Source organism: Anolis carolinensis, chromosome 1 (assembly GCF_035594765.1).
Source record: "Anolis carolinensis isolate JA03-04 chromosome 1, rAnoCar3.1.pri, whole genome shotgun sequence".
Lineage (NCBI taxonomy): Eukaryota > Metazoa > Chordata > Lepidosauria > Squamata > Dactyloidae > Anolis > Anolis carolinensis.
This window is the reverse complement of record NC_085841.1, coordinates 66,026,394-66,044,925: the sequence shown is the minus strand read 5'-3', so window position 1 is coordinate 66,044,925 and position 18,532 is coordinate 66,026,394. Positions and strand designations below refer to the sequence as shown.

General features: G+C 39.8%; 1 protein-coding gene across 2 annotated transcripts in view; it reads left to right on the top strand.

The window, feature by feature from the left end:
- Positions 1 to 1,153: 1,153 nt before the first annotated feature.
- Positions 1,154 to 18,532, top strand: part of kif25 (kinesin family member 25) — a 56,644-nt gene continuing 39,265 nt past the window's right edge. The window contains exons 1-7 of one of the 2 annotated variants that reach the window (XM_008124658.3): positions 1,154 to 1,349; positions 3,618 to 3,683; positions 9,392 to 9,511; positions 11,639 to 11,777; positions 12,555 to 12,658; positions 13,378 to 13,466; positions 14,849 to 14,891. In XM_008124658.3, the coding sequence (XP_008122865.2) occupies positions 1,275 to 1,349; positions 3,618 to 3,683; positions 9,392 to 9,511; positions 11,639 to 11,777; positions 12,555 to 12,658; positions 13,378 to 13,466; positions 14,849 to 14,891 (636 nt within the window). In that variant the 5' untranslated portion in view covers positions 1,154 to 1,274. The remainder of the gene's footprint in view (positions 1,350 to 3,617; positions 3,684 to 9,391; positions 9,512 to 11,638; positions 11,778 to 12,554; positions 12,659 to 13,377; positions 13,467 to 14,848; positions 14,892 to 18,532) is intronic. The other variant, XM_008124653.3, reaches the window with a different exon arrangement.

Here is an 18,532-nt window from a genome sequence, read left to right as displayed (position 1 = left end):
TCAGGGTTAGGGGGTGATTGCCCTGGGAATCTGGGATTTGTAGTTCACCTTTATCCAGACAGCACTGAACCCAGCCAATGACGGATCTGGACCAAACTTCAGTGATATTACTTAAAATCCCAAAACAAACAATTCCTTTTTCTAATAACCCAGGTACCCCAAGCTAGTTTTTAATAACAGCTGTCTCTGTCTAGGTGGGATAACGTGTAGGAAAAGGTATACTATATTATGAAATTAACAGGAGAAATCCCGGATTACAGGATTTGAAACTGCATTACGTGGTTAGTGTAGACCAAGCATGGGCAAACTTTGACCCTCAGGGTGTTTTGGACCTCAGCTCCCATAATTCCTAACAGCCGTTAAGCTTCCTGAGATTTCTGGGAGTTAAAGTCCAAAACATCTGGACGGTTGAAGTTTTCCCATGCTTGGTGTATGTAGACTAACATGATGCGAACTGCATTATATGAGTCTGTACTGACTGTTGGAGTTGCAAGCAGAGAAGCTAGAACACAGGTCATGACAATGTGCATCTACACTGTAGAATTAATGCGGTTTGATACTACTCTCACTGCCATGGCTCAATGCTATGGAGTCCTTGGAGTTGGTAGTTTGGTGAGGCACCGGCACTACTGCCACTTAAGAATAAACAGCTGGTAAAAGTGCAACTCAAAAACATGCAAAGGTGAGTAGATCAATAGGTACCGCTCCGGCGGGAAGGTAACGGCGCTCCATGCAGTCATGCCGGCCACATGGAGGTGTCTACGGACAACGCCGGCTCTTCGGCTTAGAAATGGAGATGAGCACCAACCCCCAGAGTCGGACACGACTAGACTCAATGTCAGGGAAATACCTTTACCTTTACCTTTTGAAAGTGCCATATTCCATATTATTCAGTCATGACAGCAGGAGGCTTCTGGGAGTTGAAGTCTGAAAAAAACCTGGCTGACAAGCACTGACAATGCTTTGGCCACGCATCGAGATAGAAGAGCTGCTAACCATGAAAGGCGGGGCAAGGAGGCTATTGAGTCTCCCATTGGGCAGAATTTTGTTTTTCCCCGCCCACTTTCACTGCCGAGTCCCGCCTCTTTCTAAATCCCGCCAATCCCGATCCAGGTTTTAGCCGGAACGAGCGTGAGGTATCCGTAGCGACGGCGGAGAAGCTAAATCCCTGCTTGCGATTGGCGGATTCAAAAGGCATTCCCTAGAAGACAATCCAGGAGTCGCACCGGGTGTTAGTATTGGTGAGGAGACCTGTATCGCCAAGCGGCAGGAGAATGAGGCCTGGCAGCGGGATTAGCCTGAACTTCGTGGCCGAGCAGCGGATTCGGCAACTGGAGCAAAAACTGCGAGTGAGTCCCGCTCATCTCTGGAAAGAAGGGCGCCTGTCAGAAGCTCGGCCCTGTGGGGGTTTTGGTTGGAAGCATTAAGGCAAGGGTGCATCTACACCAGGCATGGGCAAACTTGGGCCTTCCAGGTGTTTGGGGCTTCAACTCCCACCATTCCTAACAGCCTCAGGCCCCCTCCTTTCGCTTAAGCGGCTGAGGGGGAAAAGGATGGGGCCTGAGGCTGTTAGGAATGGTTGAAGCCCCAAACACCTGGAAGGCCCAAGTTTGCCCATGTCTGGTCTACACTGTAAAGTTAATGCAGCTTGACACCACTCTAACCCCAATGCTCTGAGACTTGTAGTATGTTGAGGCACCTGCCCTCTTTGGCAGAGAAGGCTAAAGGCCTGGTGAAACTATAGCTCCCAGAATCCCATAGCATTAAACCATGGCAGTTAAAATGGTGTCAAACTGCATTAGTTCTACAGTGTAGATAGACTCAGGAGTCTAGGTTTCAAACTCCCCACCCCCAACTTAACCATGGAAACCCACTGAGTGAATTGGGTCGAGTCACACTCTCTCAGCCCCGGAGAATGGCAAAGGGAACCCTTCCCCCCAAAAAAATAAATCTTGCAAGGAAATTCCCATGATAGGGCGGCCATAGGTCAGAAATGACCGAAGGCACATAACAACAGCAGTAATGTGTTGTCGAATGCTTTCATGGGTTCCTGTGAGTTTTCCAGGCTGTATGGCTATGTTCCAGAAGCATTCTCTCCTGACATTTCACCCACATCTATGGCAGGCAGCCTCAGAGGTAATGAGGTCTGTTGGAAACTAGGAAAGTGAGGTTTATATATCTGTGGAATGTCCAGGGTGGGAGAAAGAACTTTTGTCTGCTTGAGGCACATGTGAATGTTGCAATTGGCCACCTTGGTTAGCATTTAATGGCCTTGTAGTTTTAAGGCCTTGTTGTATGGGGGAATCCTTTTTTGGGCGGTGCTAACTGGCCCTGATTGTTTCATGTCTGGAATTCCCAGGAGAGAATGCTTCTGGAACATGGGCATACAGCCCGGAAAACTCACAGCAACCCAACAGCAATAATGACCACTCTGATTCGAAGGTTTAAATTACAATCATTTTTGCTTTGTAGGTATATTGGTATAGTAGGCTCATGAAAAATGCTTCTTGTGGTTATATCTAACTATCCCCATGTTTCTGGACTTTGGCAACTCCAATCAATCCAGTGCATCTACACTGACATATAATGCAGTTTCAGAATGCCGATTGAATTGAAATATGTGAGTCTACACTGCCATATAACCCAGTCCTGTGCAGTTAATCTGTGTTCTGAAACTGCATTATACGACAGTATAGATGGGATCTGTCTATCAATATCCCATATTTCCTTTAATAGGAAAAAAGAGAGAAAAGCCCCATCTACCCTGCCATATAAGGCAGCCTGAAACTACATTATTTGGTCAGTGTACTCATATAATGCAGTTCAATTGCCTTTTGTGAAGCCCTGTCCTTACTGCACCATAATGCAGTTTCAGAATGCAACTGAATTGCATTGAACTAGATTATATGAGTCTACACTGACCATATAATGCAATTTCAAACTGCATTATATGGTCAGTGTAGATGGGACAAAAGCCACCTCTTTTGCTAGTAAGTTTCAAGTGTGGCTAAAAACTTTCAGTGATTAATTTCATATGTATCTGCTTATATTACACAGTAGAATAATAATAATAATAATATTTCTATTTATATCCCACTTTGCTCTCTGATGGGATCCAAAACAGCTTACAACATATTAAAATCATGTAAACAATGATCCAAGTACATTGATCAAAAATATAAAACGTCATAAAATAAACAGTTTAAATCAACAATAATATACATTCACATTCTTGTGGCTTCATTTCAGATCATATTGCACTTTGTTCCAGTCCATAAACATTATGTTGTTTCTTATTACAAAACCATTATGTCTGCAAGAAATAACCTCTGCCTAAGTCACCTGTGTCCCAATATTCTGAGGTCCTTAAATAACGTATGAGGAGTTAAACATGAGAATAATTCCTGAAAAATTTCTCAAAGCCTCTAAGAGTATGATTTGCAGAGCTGCAGTGTGACTTACCTGAACAGCTGCAGAATAGCGGGAATTGATAATATATAGTTTGGCATGGAACATTGTTTGATAGTTGCATTTTAGGGTTAGATAGTCACTGCAAAGTATTTTGTTTCTTGTATAACCATTTTAACACCAGTCGTGTCCGAATTATATATTCCCAGGCTAAAGAAGAGAGAATAATTATGCTGAAAACAGAAAATGCTCTTCTCTACCTCAAGTTGGCGGAGGTAATAATGGCCTCAATTTCTCCATCCATTTGTATCACACACATTTGCTTCCATAGCCTTCTGTGTAAATTTTCAAAAGTGCTTGTTTATTAGCGTGTCTATTACCAGCAGTGTGTAACACCATTAAGTATAAGCAGATTAGAAGCCATCTGTTAGCCTGTTCTCCTTGACAGAAACATTAAAGAGTGTGGTTAGTATTTGGCCCTTATAGACCCTAGATCTACTCCCAAGAGTTGGGAAGCTCTGGAGCCATCTGCTCACTTGCACCAATGACTACCTGTGGAAGAGAAGAGAGTTTATCTCATGAGCAACAGCACTTTTTGGCAGAGAAGGCTAAAGTAAAACTACAACTCTGAGGATTCCATATGACTCACACACACACAAACACACACACACACATATATTGTGTGTGTGTATATATATATAGAGAGAGAGGGGGGGAGACATACGCACATACATACATACAGATATACAGATATCCTGATCTTAAGCTATTTAGGACTTTACAGGTAGGGAGAACCATCTTATCAAACAGGAGCCAACAGTAAATCCAAAGTCGTCTAATATTAATTTAGCATAGTGTGGTCTAAAATATGTATCACCCAAAACACCCAGGGTGCATCTACAAGTTTCAGAATTAATGCAGCTTGACCACACTTCAACTGCCATGGTTCAATGCTATGGAATCATGGGAGTAGTAGTTTGATGAGACACCAGCACTCTTTGACAGAGATGGCAAAGACCTTAAAAAACGACTACTCTCAGGATTGCATAGCATTGAGCCATGGCTGTTAAAGTGGTGTCAAACTGCATTCATCTACTGTGTAGATGCACCTGGAACTACTATAAAACAGTGCTTCCCAAGCTATGTGATGGGGCCGACTGGCAAACCTTTTTCCCCCATTGTGCTGGGGACTATGCCATTGTTGTGTCACATTATAGTTTATGCATAGTTTCCTAGAGGTTTGAACTGGCAGGTCATGAATTGGCATTGGTTCATTGGCCACTACTCTGAATAACACAGTTGATAGGCACTGTATATAAAGCTTTTGAAACCAACTTGGAAGTTTTTGCTATTGCAGAATGTGATAATGCACTTTGTACCACTTTGTTGCACCATACAATGAGGTTGATTTGCACCGGTTCTGAAATAACAGCGCTGGCTGCCTAAATACTTCTGAGCCAAGGTCACCATTTAAAGTTCTAAATCGTTTGACACCCAAATATTTTAATGAGTGCCTCTTCCTGTATCAGCCTTCTTTTGTTTTTCAATACATTATATGGCAACAGAAGAGCCCTTATACAATGCTCTCTCTTCAGTGTGACTAGCACTAGAACATTAGTTTTGCTGACAACGCAAAGCCTAGTTGTTTGCACATGTATTATATTAAATGGTATTATGCAGTCCTTACAGGTAGGAACAAAGCAATGTAAATTGGCATTTAAACCAGTTGGAAGCCCAGCAGTCTTAGAGAACATTCACATGTTATAAAGTTTGTGCATGTTCATTTCTGTTTTACTGGGGAAAATGCACTCACTTTATGAAAAAACATGTGTCCATCCTGACTCAATGTGTGCATTTGTTTATTTCTGTGCCATCATGTTCAAATTTGACAGGCATTATAATTGATAATGGCCTAATTATGCCATGGATCAACTGTAATTGTTTCACTGCTAATAAATGATCAGATGGCTAAAAAAAGTCCATTTTCTTAACCATTGTTGAACAATTCACAAGACCTGCTATCCTTGCTGGGGGTATTTTGTCTCTTCCTTGTAGAGATTTAGAGAATTTAACAGTGGGAGGTTGGGCCAGCATTAGAGCAGACTGCAAGGATTAGCAGTAATAGCAACTGTCATCCAAGAAGTTCTAATCTAAAGTGATACTTTAAACTGTTGTGTGACCTCATAAAAGTCTCTTGCTATTATGGAGTCTTGATTAACTCTTTAAGGATAAAAATTAGATCAGTTGAAACAACAGAAAACTTGACTGAAAACCAGATGTTCCCTTTTGAGCTCAGCTTTCCTGGGAACACCTACAAAAATACAGCAGCTGAGTTAAGAGAAATAGACTTCAAAGCATTCGGCTCTTCACCTCTTTATGAACATGGATCAATCTTTAATCTCAGACATGTAAAATCTATTTAACATCGCTTGGTAGTTGCTTAGTACAGTAAATAACCATCAAAGGCATATATTGGAATGGAACCAGGGCCACCCTCTGATGGACATCATGTTAAATATGAAGCAGCTGGCTTAATCTTAGTCCGAGGAGAGAGGCTTTTCTCCTCTCTGTTGCCTGCCTGTTTCCATTTCTATTCCCATGGACTTCTGCTAACATCACCAGGTGCCCAGGTACTGTGCCAGCTAGTCAAATCTACCTGACGTCTTTCTGCAAGCGGATAAAAGCTGGATATTTCAGATAATGACTTTGCCACCAATGTGGTCAAAAGGAAAAGGGGTGGTACTAAAGGGAGCTTTTCATCTAGAACGAGGCCCAGTCTACACTGTCATATAATCCAGATTATGTGCTTTGAACTGGACTATATGGCAGTGTAGACACATATAATCAAATTCAAAGCAGCTAATCTGAATTTAAAAACTGGATTATATAGCAGTGTAGATGGGGCCTGAGAGTGAATAGAACACAGAAGAGGGGGTTTAAAATTTTTAATTTAAAATATCTTTCCTGCTGGCAAAAAACACGAAAAAGACTATTTGTAATGGGAGTACAGAAGGGGAATTGATCCTTTGCCACAGTAACGTAACAAACAAAGGGAGTGAGGTTGCAAAATTATAACTATGGGAGAAGGTCAGACAGTTTTTGTTGCCCAAAAACGTCCCCACCTTCAGTAGTATAGATAGTCATAGCAGCGGTGCCCTTGAACTGAAAATGCTGCTGCTCATTGCCATGTCAGTAAATGGAAAAACATCCTTGATCAAGGATGAGAACGTCAACCTTATTTGCAAAACAACAGGCTGGATGAAGTTTGGGGTGGGAGTGGACCTCTCTGCTTTGTTGGGTTGGGTTGTCTGTTTAGCAGCAGACAAAGCCCAGGGGAGAAGGGAAGTGCCGTTGCAGAGGTTTATTTGGGTGCCATTGCTCTGGGTGCCCAGTCCCACAGTCCGCTAGATTTAATCATGGGCTTATTGAAGTGGGTTGCAGGGACAAAACAGGGATTTTGTTGGCGTATTACCCACTCGTTGCTCAACAGTCTCATTTCCTGGACTGGTGTTTAAGTCCTCTCTGCCTTCTCTTTCTGGGGGACTTTAATATCCATGTTGAAGCTGCTCTTTCAGGAGTGGCTCTGAATTTAATCTCCATAACAACCTTACTCTGTCCCAAGTAGTATCTGGTGCCACCCATATTGCAGGACACACTCTGGACTTGGCTTATTGTGTATACCAGCACTTTGGGTGTGGAGCTTTCCATTGTTTTGTTGTCATGGGCTTTACATTAACTGGGACTTAGAGTCTCTGTAGGGGAGTAGGGCTGACTAATGACCTCATCTGACAGGACTGTTTTGCCCGGAGCCCACCATCTCCCATCCCATTACATAGAACTACTTCCAGCAAAACTGCAGAGGAGCTGGCGTATGCTGTCTCAAGTAGTCTCTGCAACACCAAAGCAGATTTGCCTTGTAGCAAGGCGGATTTCTATCTTGTCTAAAAAAGAATGTGATGAGGTTTTTACAGCAAACACCCCCTTTGAGCCTAACTACATTACTGGCCACTGGCCAGTTTCCAATGTTCCTTTTTTTGGGGCAAGGCTCTAGAGCAGTGATTCCCAAAGTGGGCGCTACCACCCCCTGGTGGGCGCTGCAGCGATCCAGTGGGGCGGTGATGGCCACAGGTGCATTTGTGGGTGACGAATGACTGTATTACCTTTCTATTCTGAGTTCAAAAAAATAGTTTCATAATTTCAAACTTCAATGTTTCTAATTTACACCTTTACTATATTTTATGAAAAAGGTAGAAACATTAATACATATATATTTATGTTTAATTAAATAATTTTCAGGGGGCGCTGAGTAATATTTTTTTCTGGAAAGGGGGCGGTGGGCCAAATAAGTTTGGGAACCAGTGCTCTAGAGTCTAGAATGTGTGCTGCTGCTAGTCCATTCAAGAAAGGAGCTGTATCTACATTGTAGATTGTTTCCCAAGATATGCAAAGAACTGTAGCTGCATTTGCCATCCATTTAATTAAAATGCAGAGCTCTATTAGCTGAAAAAACATGCTTAATGACCAGACGGAAGTGAATCAACCTGTATTTCTTCTGGTTTATTGCAATTCTTGTTTTCCATGATTATCTGGAGCCAAAAAATAAATTACAACAGACACTTGGAAGGTGGCAAGTATGTTAGGGTTAAATGAGTTCCTTCATTTAAAAAACTTATTTTTATTTCTGTCTTTATATAAACAGAAATAGGAATTTGAAACTTTTCATTATGTGAAGCCAAATTTTAATCAGTTCATTATGTCTGTAGTTATAATCTCCTTCACTTGACTAAAGTTGAGGGGGTGGGTGCTGCTGGAAAAAACACAAGCACACAACCAGCTGCAGCTTTTTGGATTCCCCCAAATAGTGACAGCTTTCAAAACTTCTGTAAATAAAAAATGCCTTTTTAACATCATGGGTTGGGACCTCTTCTGCAGCAGATATATTTAACAAATTCTGTAAAATATAATGAAGGTTTTTATTGCCAACATAAATGCATACCAGTTTTGGCTGCCATTTTTAATAGTCCAGTATGTATGAATAATGAAGAAGACAAGGCAACTTTGCTGCAAGTTGGAAGGTTTTTGCAAGAGATGAAAATACATTCCAATGTGATTTTTAGTAACTGCAGTATGCATGCCCTATTTTTTAATGTGAAAAACTGATTTTGATAATAGTTTATTCATGTTCTGATGACACATGCATCTACAAACTGTTGGTACAGAGGCTTTAGAGATAGAGCAGGCAGTTACTGTGCAGGGCACATCAGTTTCTTGTGTTTGAGATAGTCACATCCATCCATTTACATCTCTCCATGCCTCCTACCTTCCAATGAGAGGACAAACGAATTGTCATCTCGTGTTTAAACAAAAATGTCAATAAAATTTTCTTAAAGAAGAATGAGTGATTGGCTGTTTGTGCCTGTTGTCGCCTGATGTAAGACTATATGGGTTTTCTCCCCTGCCCCCCATATTTCACCCTCTGGAAATAGGGTGAAATATATAGTCATATACCCATAGAAGCTTCAAGGAATGCTACCCAGAATTTTTAGGTTAAAAAAAACCCCAACCCACCACAGTGGAAATCCCATAAACAGCCTTGAAGATCACATGTGTGGCTGTACTTTGGATGGAACTTCCAAAACATGCCTTTGCCTTCTACCTGAAAATAGTTATTTTTAAGAATAATTATTGCAGCACTGATAACTTCTAAAATGCTTTACAACATTATCTTCACAGAATAACACTCCAGCCATTTCTCTGTAGCTTACAAGATGCCTTGTTCAATACCACCCACAAGTCCATACATTCCTTGAAGTATGATTTGATTCTTCAATGAAGTACACTGTTTGTGTAAATATTTTCCCAATTAGCTTCCTAAATTATTATACCATCTAAGCTGTTCAACTTTATACAGACTTCTTCTGCTGGAACTATTTGATTTGAAGTAACAGGATTTGGTTTTATTCTGCTCTTTATTTTTAAACAGAGTCAACAAAGAAGTGGGAATATCTCACCTGAACAGTCAGATTATTTCAATTTTTGCAGAAAGCAAAATTTCTATCAAAGTGCCAAGTCCATGGTAATCCAGCTTTACAGAGCTATACAGGTATACAGACTAATCAGAATTACAAAGCTTCTGGACATTCATTTTAATTAAATTGTTTGTTTTTAACTGTTTTTAACTGTAATTGTTTTATAATTGTTGTGTTTGGCATCTAATGATTGCTGGTTGTGAGGCCGCCCTGAGCCATCGTCATCCCCGGGAGTGAGAAGGACGGGATACAAATGCATGAAATAAATAAATAAATAATATTATATATGTATAGTAAAGAGGGAAGTAGGCTGGCCCCTTGGTTGGGAATCCAAGTTGAGCCACATAAAATTCATAAACCGGTGCTTCATTTTTTGTGAATATTTATTCAAGTGTCCTAATTGGAAAACTTTATACATGAAGGCTTTGGTTTTAAGGATAAGTTATTGACCATTTTGAAATTTTATTTCAGAAATATTTTTACAACTACGACTTTTTAGGTAATCTCATAATTTTTTAAAAAAAGTAAAATTGTTATTAAGTTATTACACCTTACACTGAAGAGTCCTCCAAACATTACTGATGTCACACCCAGTGCTCTTACCATTTGCACACATGTACTAGGAGAACATACCAACAAATCAATGTTATTGGAGAATAACACTGCTGAATTACGTGTGTTTCTCCTTTCTATGGTAATCAAAATGGCTGTCTGCAGACTATTTATTTAAATCCCATAGACTTCAGTGAGATTTAAGTAGACTTTTTGAATTATTAAAGCACTAAGTTGATTCCACTACAAATGTATCTTACAAACATTTACCATCAGCTAGAACAGGGTCCTCAAACGTTTTAAGCAGAGGGCCAGTTCATGGTCCCTCAGACTGTTAGGGGGCTGAACTGTAGTTTGAATAAAACATGAACTAATTCCTATGCACACCGCACACACCTTATTCGTAGTGCAAAAAACAATGAAAGAACAATACAATATTTAAAATGAAGAGCAATATTAACCCAAATAAACTTGCCAGTATTTCAATGGGAAGCGTTGACTTGCTTTTGGCTGATAAGAGAGTCAAGTTAATTAGGATTGTTGTTGTTGGGTGCCTTCAAGTTGATTCATCCTGAGCTAGAATATTGACATACAGAAAAGATAATCATAAAGTGGCTGAGATGTTTAAGTTGCACCGGTAAGTGAGAGGTATGTTGTGTTTATTTATTTATTTTTCAAACTTATATGCCGCCACTCCCCTAGGGCTCGGAGCGGCTTACAAGAACTGGCTAAAATCAACAATTTAAAAAACATCTTAAAAACATATTTAAAAAACATCAACAACAGAACTCAAAAGCCTGTCAAAACAGATGTGTCTTACATGCCCTGTGTTGTGTTTTTGGTGTCAGAATGTAATTTTTAAAAAAGTAATGGAAGTGCAGCTAGCCAAAGAATAATCAGGCAATGGTTGTTAACAGTAAATATTACAACAGTAGTTAGGAGCCCCCAGATAGTGTAGTGGATTAAGTGACTGGAAGGTTGGGTTGCTGACCTGAAAGTTGCCAGGTTTGAATCCCACCTGGGGAGAGTGCGGATGAGCTCCCTCTATCAGCTCCAGCTCCATGCGGGGACATGAGAGAAGCCTCCCACAAGGATGGTAAAACATCAAAACATCCGGGCGTCCCCTGGGCAACGTCCTTGCAGACGGCCAATTCTCTCACTCCAGAAGCAACTTCAGTTGCTCCTGACACGAAAAAACAAAAAAAACAAAACAGTAGTTTGTCATGTTTTTTATTTTTTTCATTTTGATGAATTTGTCTTGTCTTTACATTCTTTTGAAACTATTAAAATGCAGCATTCCGTTTTCTTATAATAAAAAAAAATATTTCCCAGTCTAATTGTCCCACTTTTTAAGTAGTTTTTAAAAGCAAGCTTTCCTTCATAACTCTTAATAGTTGTGGTTTGACTCTGTAAATCAGTGGTTTTCAACCTGTGGGTCCCCAGGTATTTTGGCCTACAACTCCCAGAAATCCCAGCCAGTTTACCAGCTGGTAGGATTTCTGGGAGTTAAAGCCCAAAACATCTGGGGACCCACAAGTTGAGAACCACTGCTATGAATGTTCAAAGATATATTAAAATATGAAGGTCTTCCTTTCTTACTCTCCACTGTCACCTCTTCACAATGTAACAGCTTTCTATTTCTTATGTAGAGACTGAAACAAGATATGAAGAATCTCCGTTTGTCTGCTCTTCAGTTTTCAAGAGATATCCAGCATCAGGGCAAAAACTTCTTTTACCAGGTTTTGTCTGCTGTCCAGAGGCTGCAACTTCATAATGAAACTATTGAAAGTAAGAAACATTATATCTTAATCCCCCCCCCCCAAAAAAAAAAAAAAAATGCCATGCAGTACATTGGTTCTGCTGTACATGTTCAGAGCCTGAAAAAGTTGGCTGGCTGATGCATTGAAGGGCTGTACGCCAAAGTGACTTATATTAGTACTAGAATTTTATATTCTCTATACATGACATGCATTTCTGCAGTTTTTTTCTAATCAGTTACATGTGGCTAAATTCTATGTTACTGATATGACATTCAGAAATTCAATGGGTATTATTTTTAATGGCGGAACCTCCGCTACAGAACATTTAAGCTGTTAAATATTAAAAGTAAATATTAAAAATGTGTTTGCTTGTTAAGCCAATTTGTGTATGCATTTAAAAAATGAATGGATTCAGCAATATTTATATTGTTTGCAGGAGCTGAAAATATTTTTTTTACATAATTCCAGTTTTTAGTCCTGACTAGATATGTTCACTGTATCAATGAGCTTTACCTACATGTTGATTCATTATTCAATAGTTTATTTAATGGGTCTAACCTAGTTAGCCTTAACCAATAGGATTCCAGCCTAGGTGTGTACCATGGAATTATGATGTTTCATTTACTTACTCTTTTTAGCGCTTTCACACAATACTATTGCCCAAGCATTACCATCTTCTGTTTTTCCTCTTTCTTTCATTTTCTTAAACTTTAGCAAGTCCAACTTTGCCTGTGTAGAGATCTATTGGCATTCTAGGTCATTTACCTGAGAAAAACACATAACATTTGTGCAAACATGTTTTCAGTATTTCAGACTAAAACCATGGAACTTGAACAGTCTTTATATGAAGTCAGTGAGAGATACCAGAAGGAAAAACAAAAGAGAAAAATACTTCATAACAGTTTAGTTGTAAGTACACTGGTAACTGTAATGTTTTAAAAGATCTATATATATTCAGCATGGATTCAAAGTGCTTTATGAGCTTCGTCTGGTGAACCATCCCCTATGCTCTCCCCAGGTGAACTTTGTTCTCCCCCCCCATTTGAGTTTCCCCTCACCCCTACATGCTTTCAGATACAGTGGTTTTAATTAGAAATTGAGTGCAGGGCCCTTCCAGCCCCAGAAGGATGTAAAATGAAAGAACATATAGGTTAAAAACCATTTTTTCTTGTGTATGTGTTTGATTTTTTCCATGCCTAGTACAGCTAATGCATAATACCAAAACCAAAAATTGCTTCCCAATCATTCAGAGTTTCTTACCCTCATATAGGGTAACATAGGTTAATATTAAATTAAGATCATTCAATTCTGTGTCATCTTTACTTCCAAGATAGCAGCCCCTTTTCTCTCCTATTGACTTGACTGACAATGTTTTAGATAGGATTCGATAGTATATGCTCCCAAGATGCAGCTGGGCTGTTGGACAACATAGTCAATGGTGAGAAATCCTGGTAGTGGCAGTGCTGACAACATTTGGAGATCCACACATGTTTGAGAATAAATTATTTGGTTGCCAACAGTTACAACGTGGATGTTACTCCAAAATAAATGTGTTCAGCTTCAGACCACAAATTCCTTGTGTATCCTGGTGTTTTTTAAAAATTGCTGTTTCTGTGTTATATCACCAGGAATTAAGGGGCAACATCCGAGTGCACTGTAGGATTCGTCCATTGTTACCATTTGATTCTGCTCCTGGAGAGTCAGTCTTAGAATACAGGTAATTTACTGCATGCCTGTGATTATGTCAGCTGATGTACTGATGTCTTCTTTTTGGGGGGGGGGGGGGGGGCATTTTAATTTATGCAATACAGGTTGAATTTCCCTTATCCAAAATACATGGGACCAAAATGTTTAATATTTTGGATTTTGTTTTTAGATTTTGAAATACTTTCACATAGAAAATGTGTAAATCCCGTCTTGGAGATGGGACCCAAGTGTAAGCACAAAATTCATTCATTTCTTATACACCTTATATACAAATAGTATCAAGGTAATTTTGTATATGATATTTGTAAAATAATGGTCTGAAACAAAATTTACGTACCTTGAAATCTCAGAAAGCAAAGGTATCACTGTCCCAGGGCCCTTCCAGACAGGGCAGAAACCCGGAAGGAAGAGGGTTATTTTAATCTACTTCCTCACTGTTTCTGTCCCCACCCTCCAACCCAGGAGGGGGTGAGCACTCTCCCACTCCAGGCTCCAGGAGCCTGAAGAACCGGGATTGCTGTGGGAATTGACACCCCAGGACTGGGGAAGCAGTCCTGGGAGTCAATCCCCAGGTCCGGAATCTGCAAAGATCGGGACTTTAGCTTAAGGTCCAGATCTTTCCAAGTGTCAAATGAAACTGGGAAATCCCAGTTTACTCTGCATTTATCCGGGTTTACCGGTGGCACAATGGGTTAAACCCTTGTGCCGGTAGGGTTGCTGACCGAAAGGTTGGCGGTTAGAATCCGGGGAGCAGGGTGATCTCCCATCTGTCAGCTCGAGCTTTCCATGCGGGGACATGAGAGAAGCCTTCCACAGGATGGTAAAACATCAAACATCTGGGCATCCCATAGACAAGATCCTTGCAGATGGCCAATTCTCTCACTTGCAGTTTCTCAAGTTGCTCCTGACACACAAAAGAAACCTGGGGCATTCTTTGTATGCCTCAGATAAACCCGTTACCTATCATGGGTTATTGAGCCTGTGTAGAAGGGCCCTCAGCCATTCATATAGACTGTTTTGGGTTTTGGAATATCTTAGATTTCAGAATTCCAAATAAGAGATACTCTTAATTGCTGGAGTAAAGTTGTTTTGAAGCTGTTGGTTAACCTTTTTTTTATGCAATTAACTAATGGCAGTTTTCTTCCCTCTAAATTCAGTGTTACACTAATATTATTGATATAGAATTTGTCTTGCCAGAACAGCTGGAGTGTGTATGTGTGGGGAGATAAACAAGGCATACATACTGTGTTCTGAATGCTATTGTGCTATGTTAACATTAGGGATCTTGGGCCCCTAGGTTTCTTGGCTACCTGTGAGTCCTGAATTATTTTGTGCAAACTGTTGATATGCCTTCCCCCACTTATTCTTCTTCTGTTACGTTTTCTTTGAAAGGCAGAGAAACATTTCAGAAAAAGTTGTGCATGCAGCTGATGATGTGAGTATGTTTAATTTTTCTTATATTCTAAATCCGGAATAAATTAAAGAGCTAGTATCTTTTGGAATAAGACTAAATAGACAGTGCTATCCTTTCTTTTCACAGGCTTTGCATTTTGAGGTGCAAATTTTCCTGAGAGGGCTTTCCCCCCTCTTTTTTGAGGGATGTCCTGAGGCTAACCCAGTCAGCCTTGCTTTGAAGACAATTTGGCTTCAGTTTTATTATGTGTTTCATCATGTTCACACTCTAAAATTTATTTCATCTGACACCTACTCTTCTCATGCAGTGATTAGGTATTGGAATATCTTGGATTTCCAAAATATTGGTGTCATGGACAAAATTTGAAGACATGATAATTCAAGATAGGGCAGAGTGAGTTGATTCATGAGTTTTGGTAACAGCTTAACTGAAGGTGAAGTGAGCCCACTGGAAAGCTAATACTCCACTGCTACTACAAATCCAGCTACTCAGATTTCTCTGAGTGAGTCCTAGAGGCTATCCCAGGTTTTTCCCTGTTATCATTTCAATGCATGAGGAGAGGTGTCATCAATGAATTCACACAATTTGTCTGGTACATATGGGAGAGATGGATTCTCCTTACATGTTTGATGGATTCGTTCATAGATTGGTGGTGGTGAAGGTAACACTAAGTTAATGAGTCAGAAGATTTTAATTGACATAAATTACTAAATGATTTGCTTTGGTTTGCAATGCAATCCTCGTAATGTGTAAATGAAGGTAAGCTCTATTGAATTCAGTGGGAATTATTTCTAGGTAGGCATGCACAGTACTGAAGCCTTAGTAAATATTGCAATAGATATTATATATCTATGATCTTTGAATGTAGACTTGCAGGGACTTGGTTGTATAATTAAAAAAATATGAAAAGGCTATTTTAGTGAGGAAGATTAAGTAATAATATATTTGGTTGATCTGGCTTCTATTGTCTTCTTTTTAATAGTATTCTATTTGACCTCACAGTAATCTAAAGTGAATCACTCACATTCTAATTGTACTACTAAAGCAAGGCTGAGAAGTTTATTGGCCTGCAGACATGAACTTGCATGTCTGAACAAGGGTTTCTCAAGTTTAGCAAAAAGTATATTAACTGTGTGTCCAAGTCCTGTTAAGAACATACAGGCTATAATAATGAAGTTTCTCCCATCTGCCTGTTAAACCACTTGTATTTCTTTTTCAATATCATGTCATAGATACTAGGTAAAGGTAAAGGTTTTCCCCTGACGTTAAGTCCAGTCGTGACCGACTCTGGGGGTTGGTGCTCATCTCCATTTCTAAGCCGAAGAGCCGGCGTTGTCCGTAGACACCTCCAAGGTCATGTGGCCGGCATGACTGCATGGAGCGCCGTTACCTTCCCACTGGAGTGGTACCTATTGATCTACTCACATTTGCATGTTTTCGAACTGCTAGGTTGGCAGGAGCTGGGGCTAAGCGGGCGCTCATTCCGCTCCCGGGATTTGAACCTGGGATCTTTCGGTATGCAAGTTCAGCAGCTCAGCGCTTTAACACACTGCACCACCACCAGGGGCCCCGTCATAGATACTAGGCTAGAAATATGGGATAGAAAAAGTTGAATCCAGCTCACTATGAAGGTTTGCTTTCAAGTGCAATGAAAGATTCTGGTTTAAATCCATCAGAGCAAGAGAGCTTGAGAGCTGAGCTGCAGATCCAGATGGCATTCCAGTATTAATTAAGCCTGTTAGCAAGAAATAAAATTTGAAAGGCATGATGTGGTAAACTAAGTTGGAAGTTTTAATCCAGGTTTTACTATTTAATTTTCTTGGCAGCTATGGTTTTTAGTTAGATGCCCTATGTTGTTTACACTTCATGTAGGTGTGTAGCCAATTTTCCTTTTATGGTAGCATTTAAAAATATAACAGAAGGGCACTTTTTATGAACACCACATGTACATATGTTACTGCCTTATGTTAAGTCAGACAACTGGTACACCTCACCCAGTACTGCCTGCACTGGGTGGCAATGGCTTTCCAAGGTTTCAGACAGTAGTCCTTCATCATTGCCTACTTGATCCCTTTTTAATCTTTATTTAGTGATATTGAGGATTGAAACTAGTGCCTTAAGAGTGCATGATCTACCCCAATGCTGTCTCCCTACCATTTTAGACTCCCCTTCAGTTGAGTTCCACTTAGTGTTTTTGCTTCATGAAACATTTATTTAAACAATTGTTATGCCTTTTTTGTTTTTGGATTAAGATATTTTAGCTACCCTTTTGCTACCTTTCTTTCTTTCTTTTTTGGAAAGTAACAGCTCAGCTGTAGCCCCATATGTTCTCATAACCATCTATTGGCATTATTTTATTGCACTTTATGTGACTCTGCTCTTGAAAACAAATCTGGGAATAACAACTACTGGATACTAACAATTGCTTGGGTGCTTGATCCTAAGAGAACGGCACTGATTGCTTGTCTGTTTCCATTGATGAACAGTAGGTGCTGATCTATAATGTCCTGAAATACTTAGTATTCAAATATCAGAAGAAACAGTTTTCTCTATACCATCCTGCTTGTACTTTTAGATCTAGGATAGGAAAGGACCATCTTCCTCTATCACCAGTAGGGCAGTATATGAGATGTTGGCACAAAACAGGATATGAGATGATGCCACCCTGCATTTAGAATGCACTGTGCCCAAGAGGTATACCAAGTCCCATCAGTATTAGCCTGATGCTCAGATATTGAGAACTGCTTATCCAGGCATTTATGACTGAGTAAATTCCATCTTCCTCACAACTGCATTTGGTGGGGACAAGAGAGAGGGCCTTCTCGTCCGTGGCCCCCCGGCTCTGGAACTCCCTCCCCAGGGAGATTAGGTTAGCTCCCTCTCTACCCTCCTTCAGGAAACAACTGAAGACTTGGATATTTCGGCAGGCCTTCGGTGAGACAGTCATTAACTAATCAGTCCCAGATGGTTTTTAATAATCTATCCTGTATTTATTATGTCCATACCATGTATGTATTTTAAATGCAATTTTTATCCTTGTATTACTGTTTTAATTGACTGGTTTTAACTGTTATAATACTCTTGTTTCATATTGTATTATTGTGTTATCTTTTTATATTGTGATTTGTATTATGTTGTCATTTATCTTGTCCTTATGTTGTTTGGGCCTCTGCCCCACGTAAGCTGCCCCGAGTCCCCACGGGGAGATGGTGGCGGGGTATAAATAAAGTTATTATTATTATTATTATTATTATTATTATTATTATTATTATTATACATTGAGGCTGGGTGGCCATCTGTCAGGGATGCTTTGCTTGTGCTTTTGGTGCTTTTGTCCCTGCTGCAGACATCTTTGCTGCTGCTTTTTTTAGTCGTGACTTTGTGTCTCAGTGTTAGCTGTTATGCCTCCTTGTAGGCTGTTATTTCATACTTATTATTCGCTGACTTCATTTGGTTTCAGTTTCATGTCACTCATCACCTGCATTTTCTATATTTCAATAAATAGAAGTTATTGGTGCAAATGCTTGGTTTGAGGGTTTGTATTTTACGATATGTGTATTTATTCAAGTCTAATGAACCATCAAATCTGATGTGCACCTTAATTTTCGAAAACCCTGAAAAAAGGTATTTGCTGCCAAATTTAATGGCAGCAGCAAAAAAGT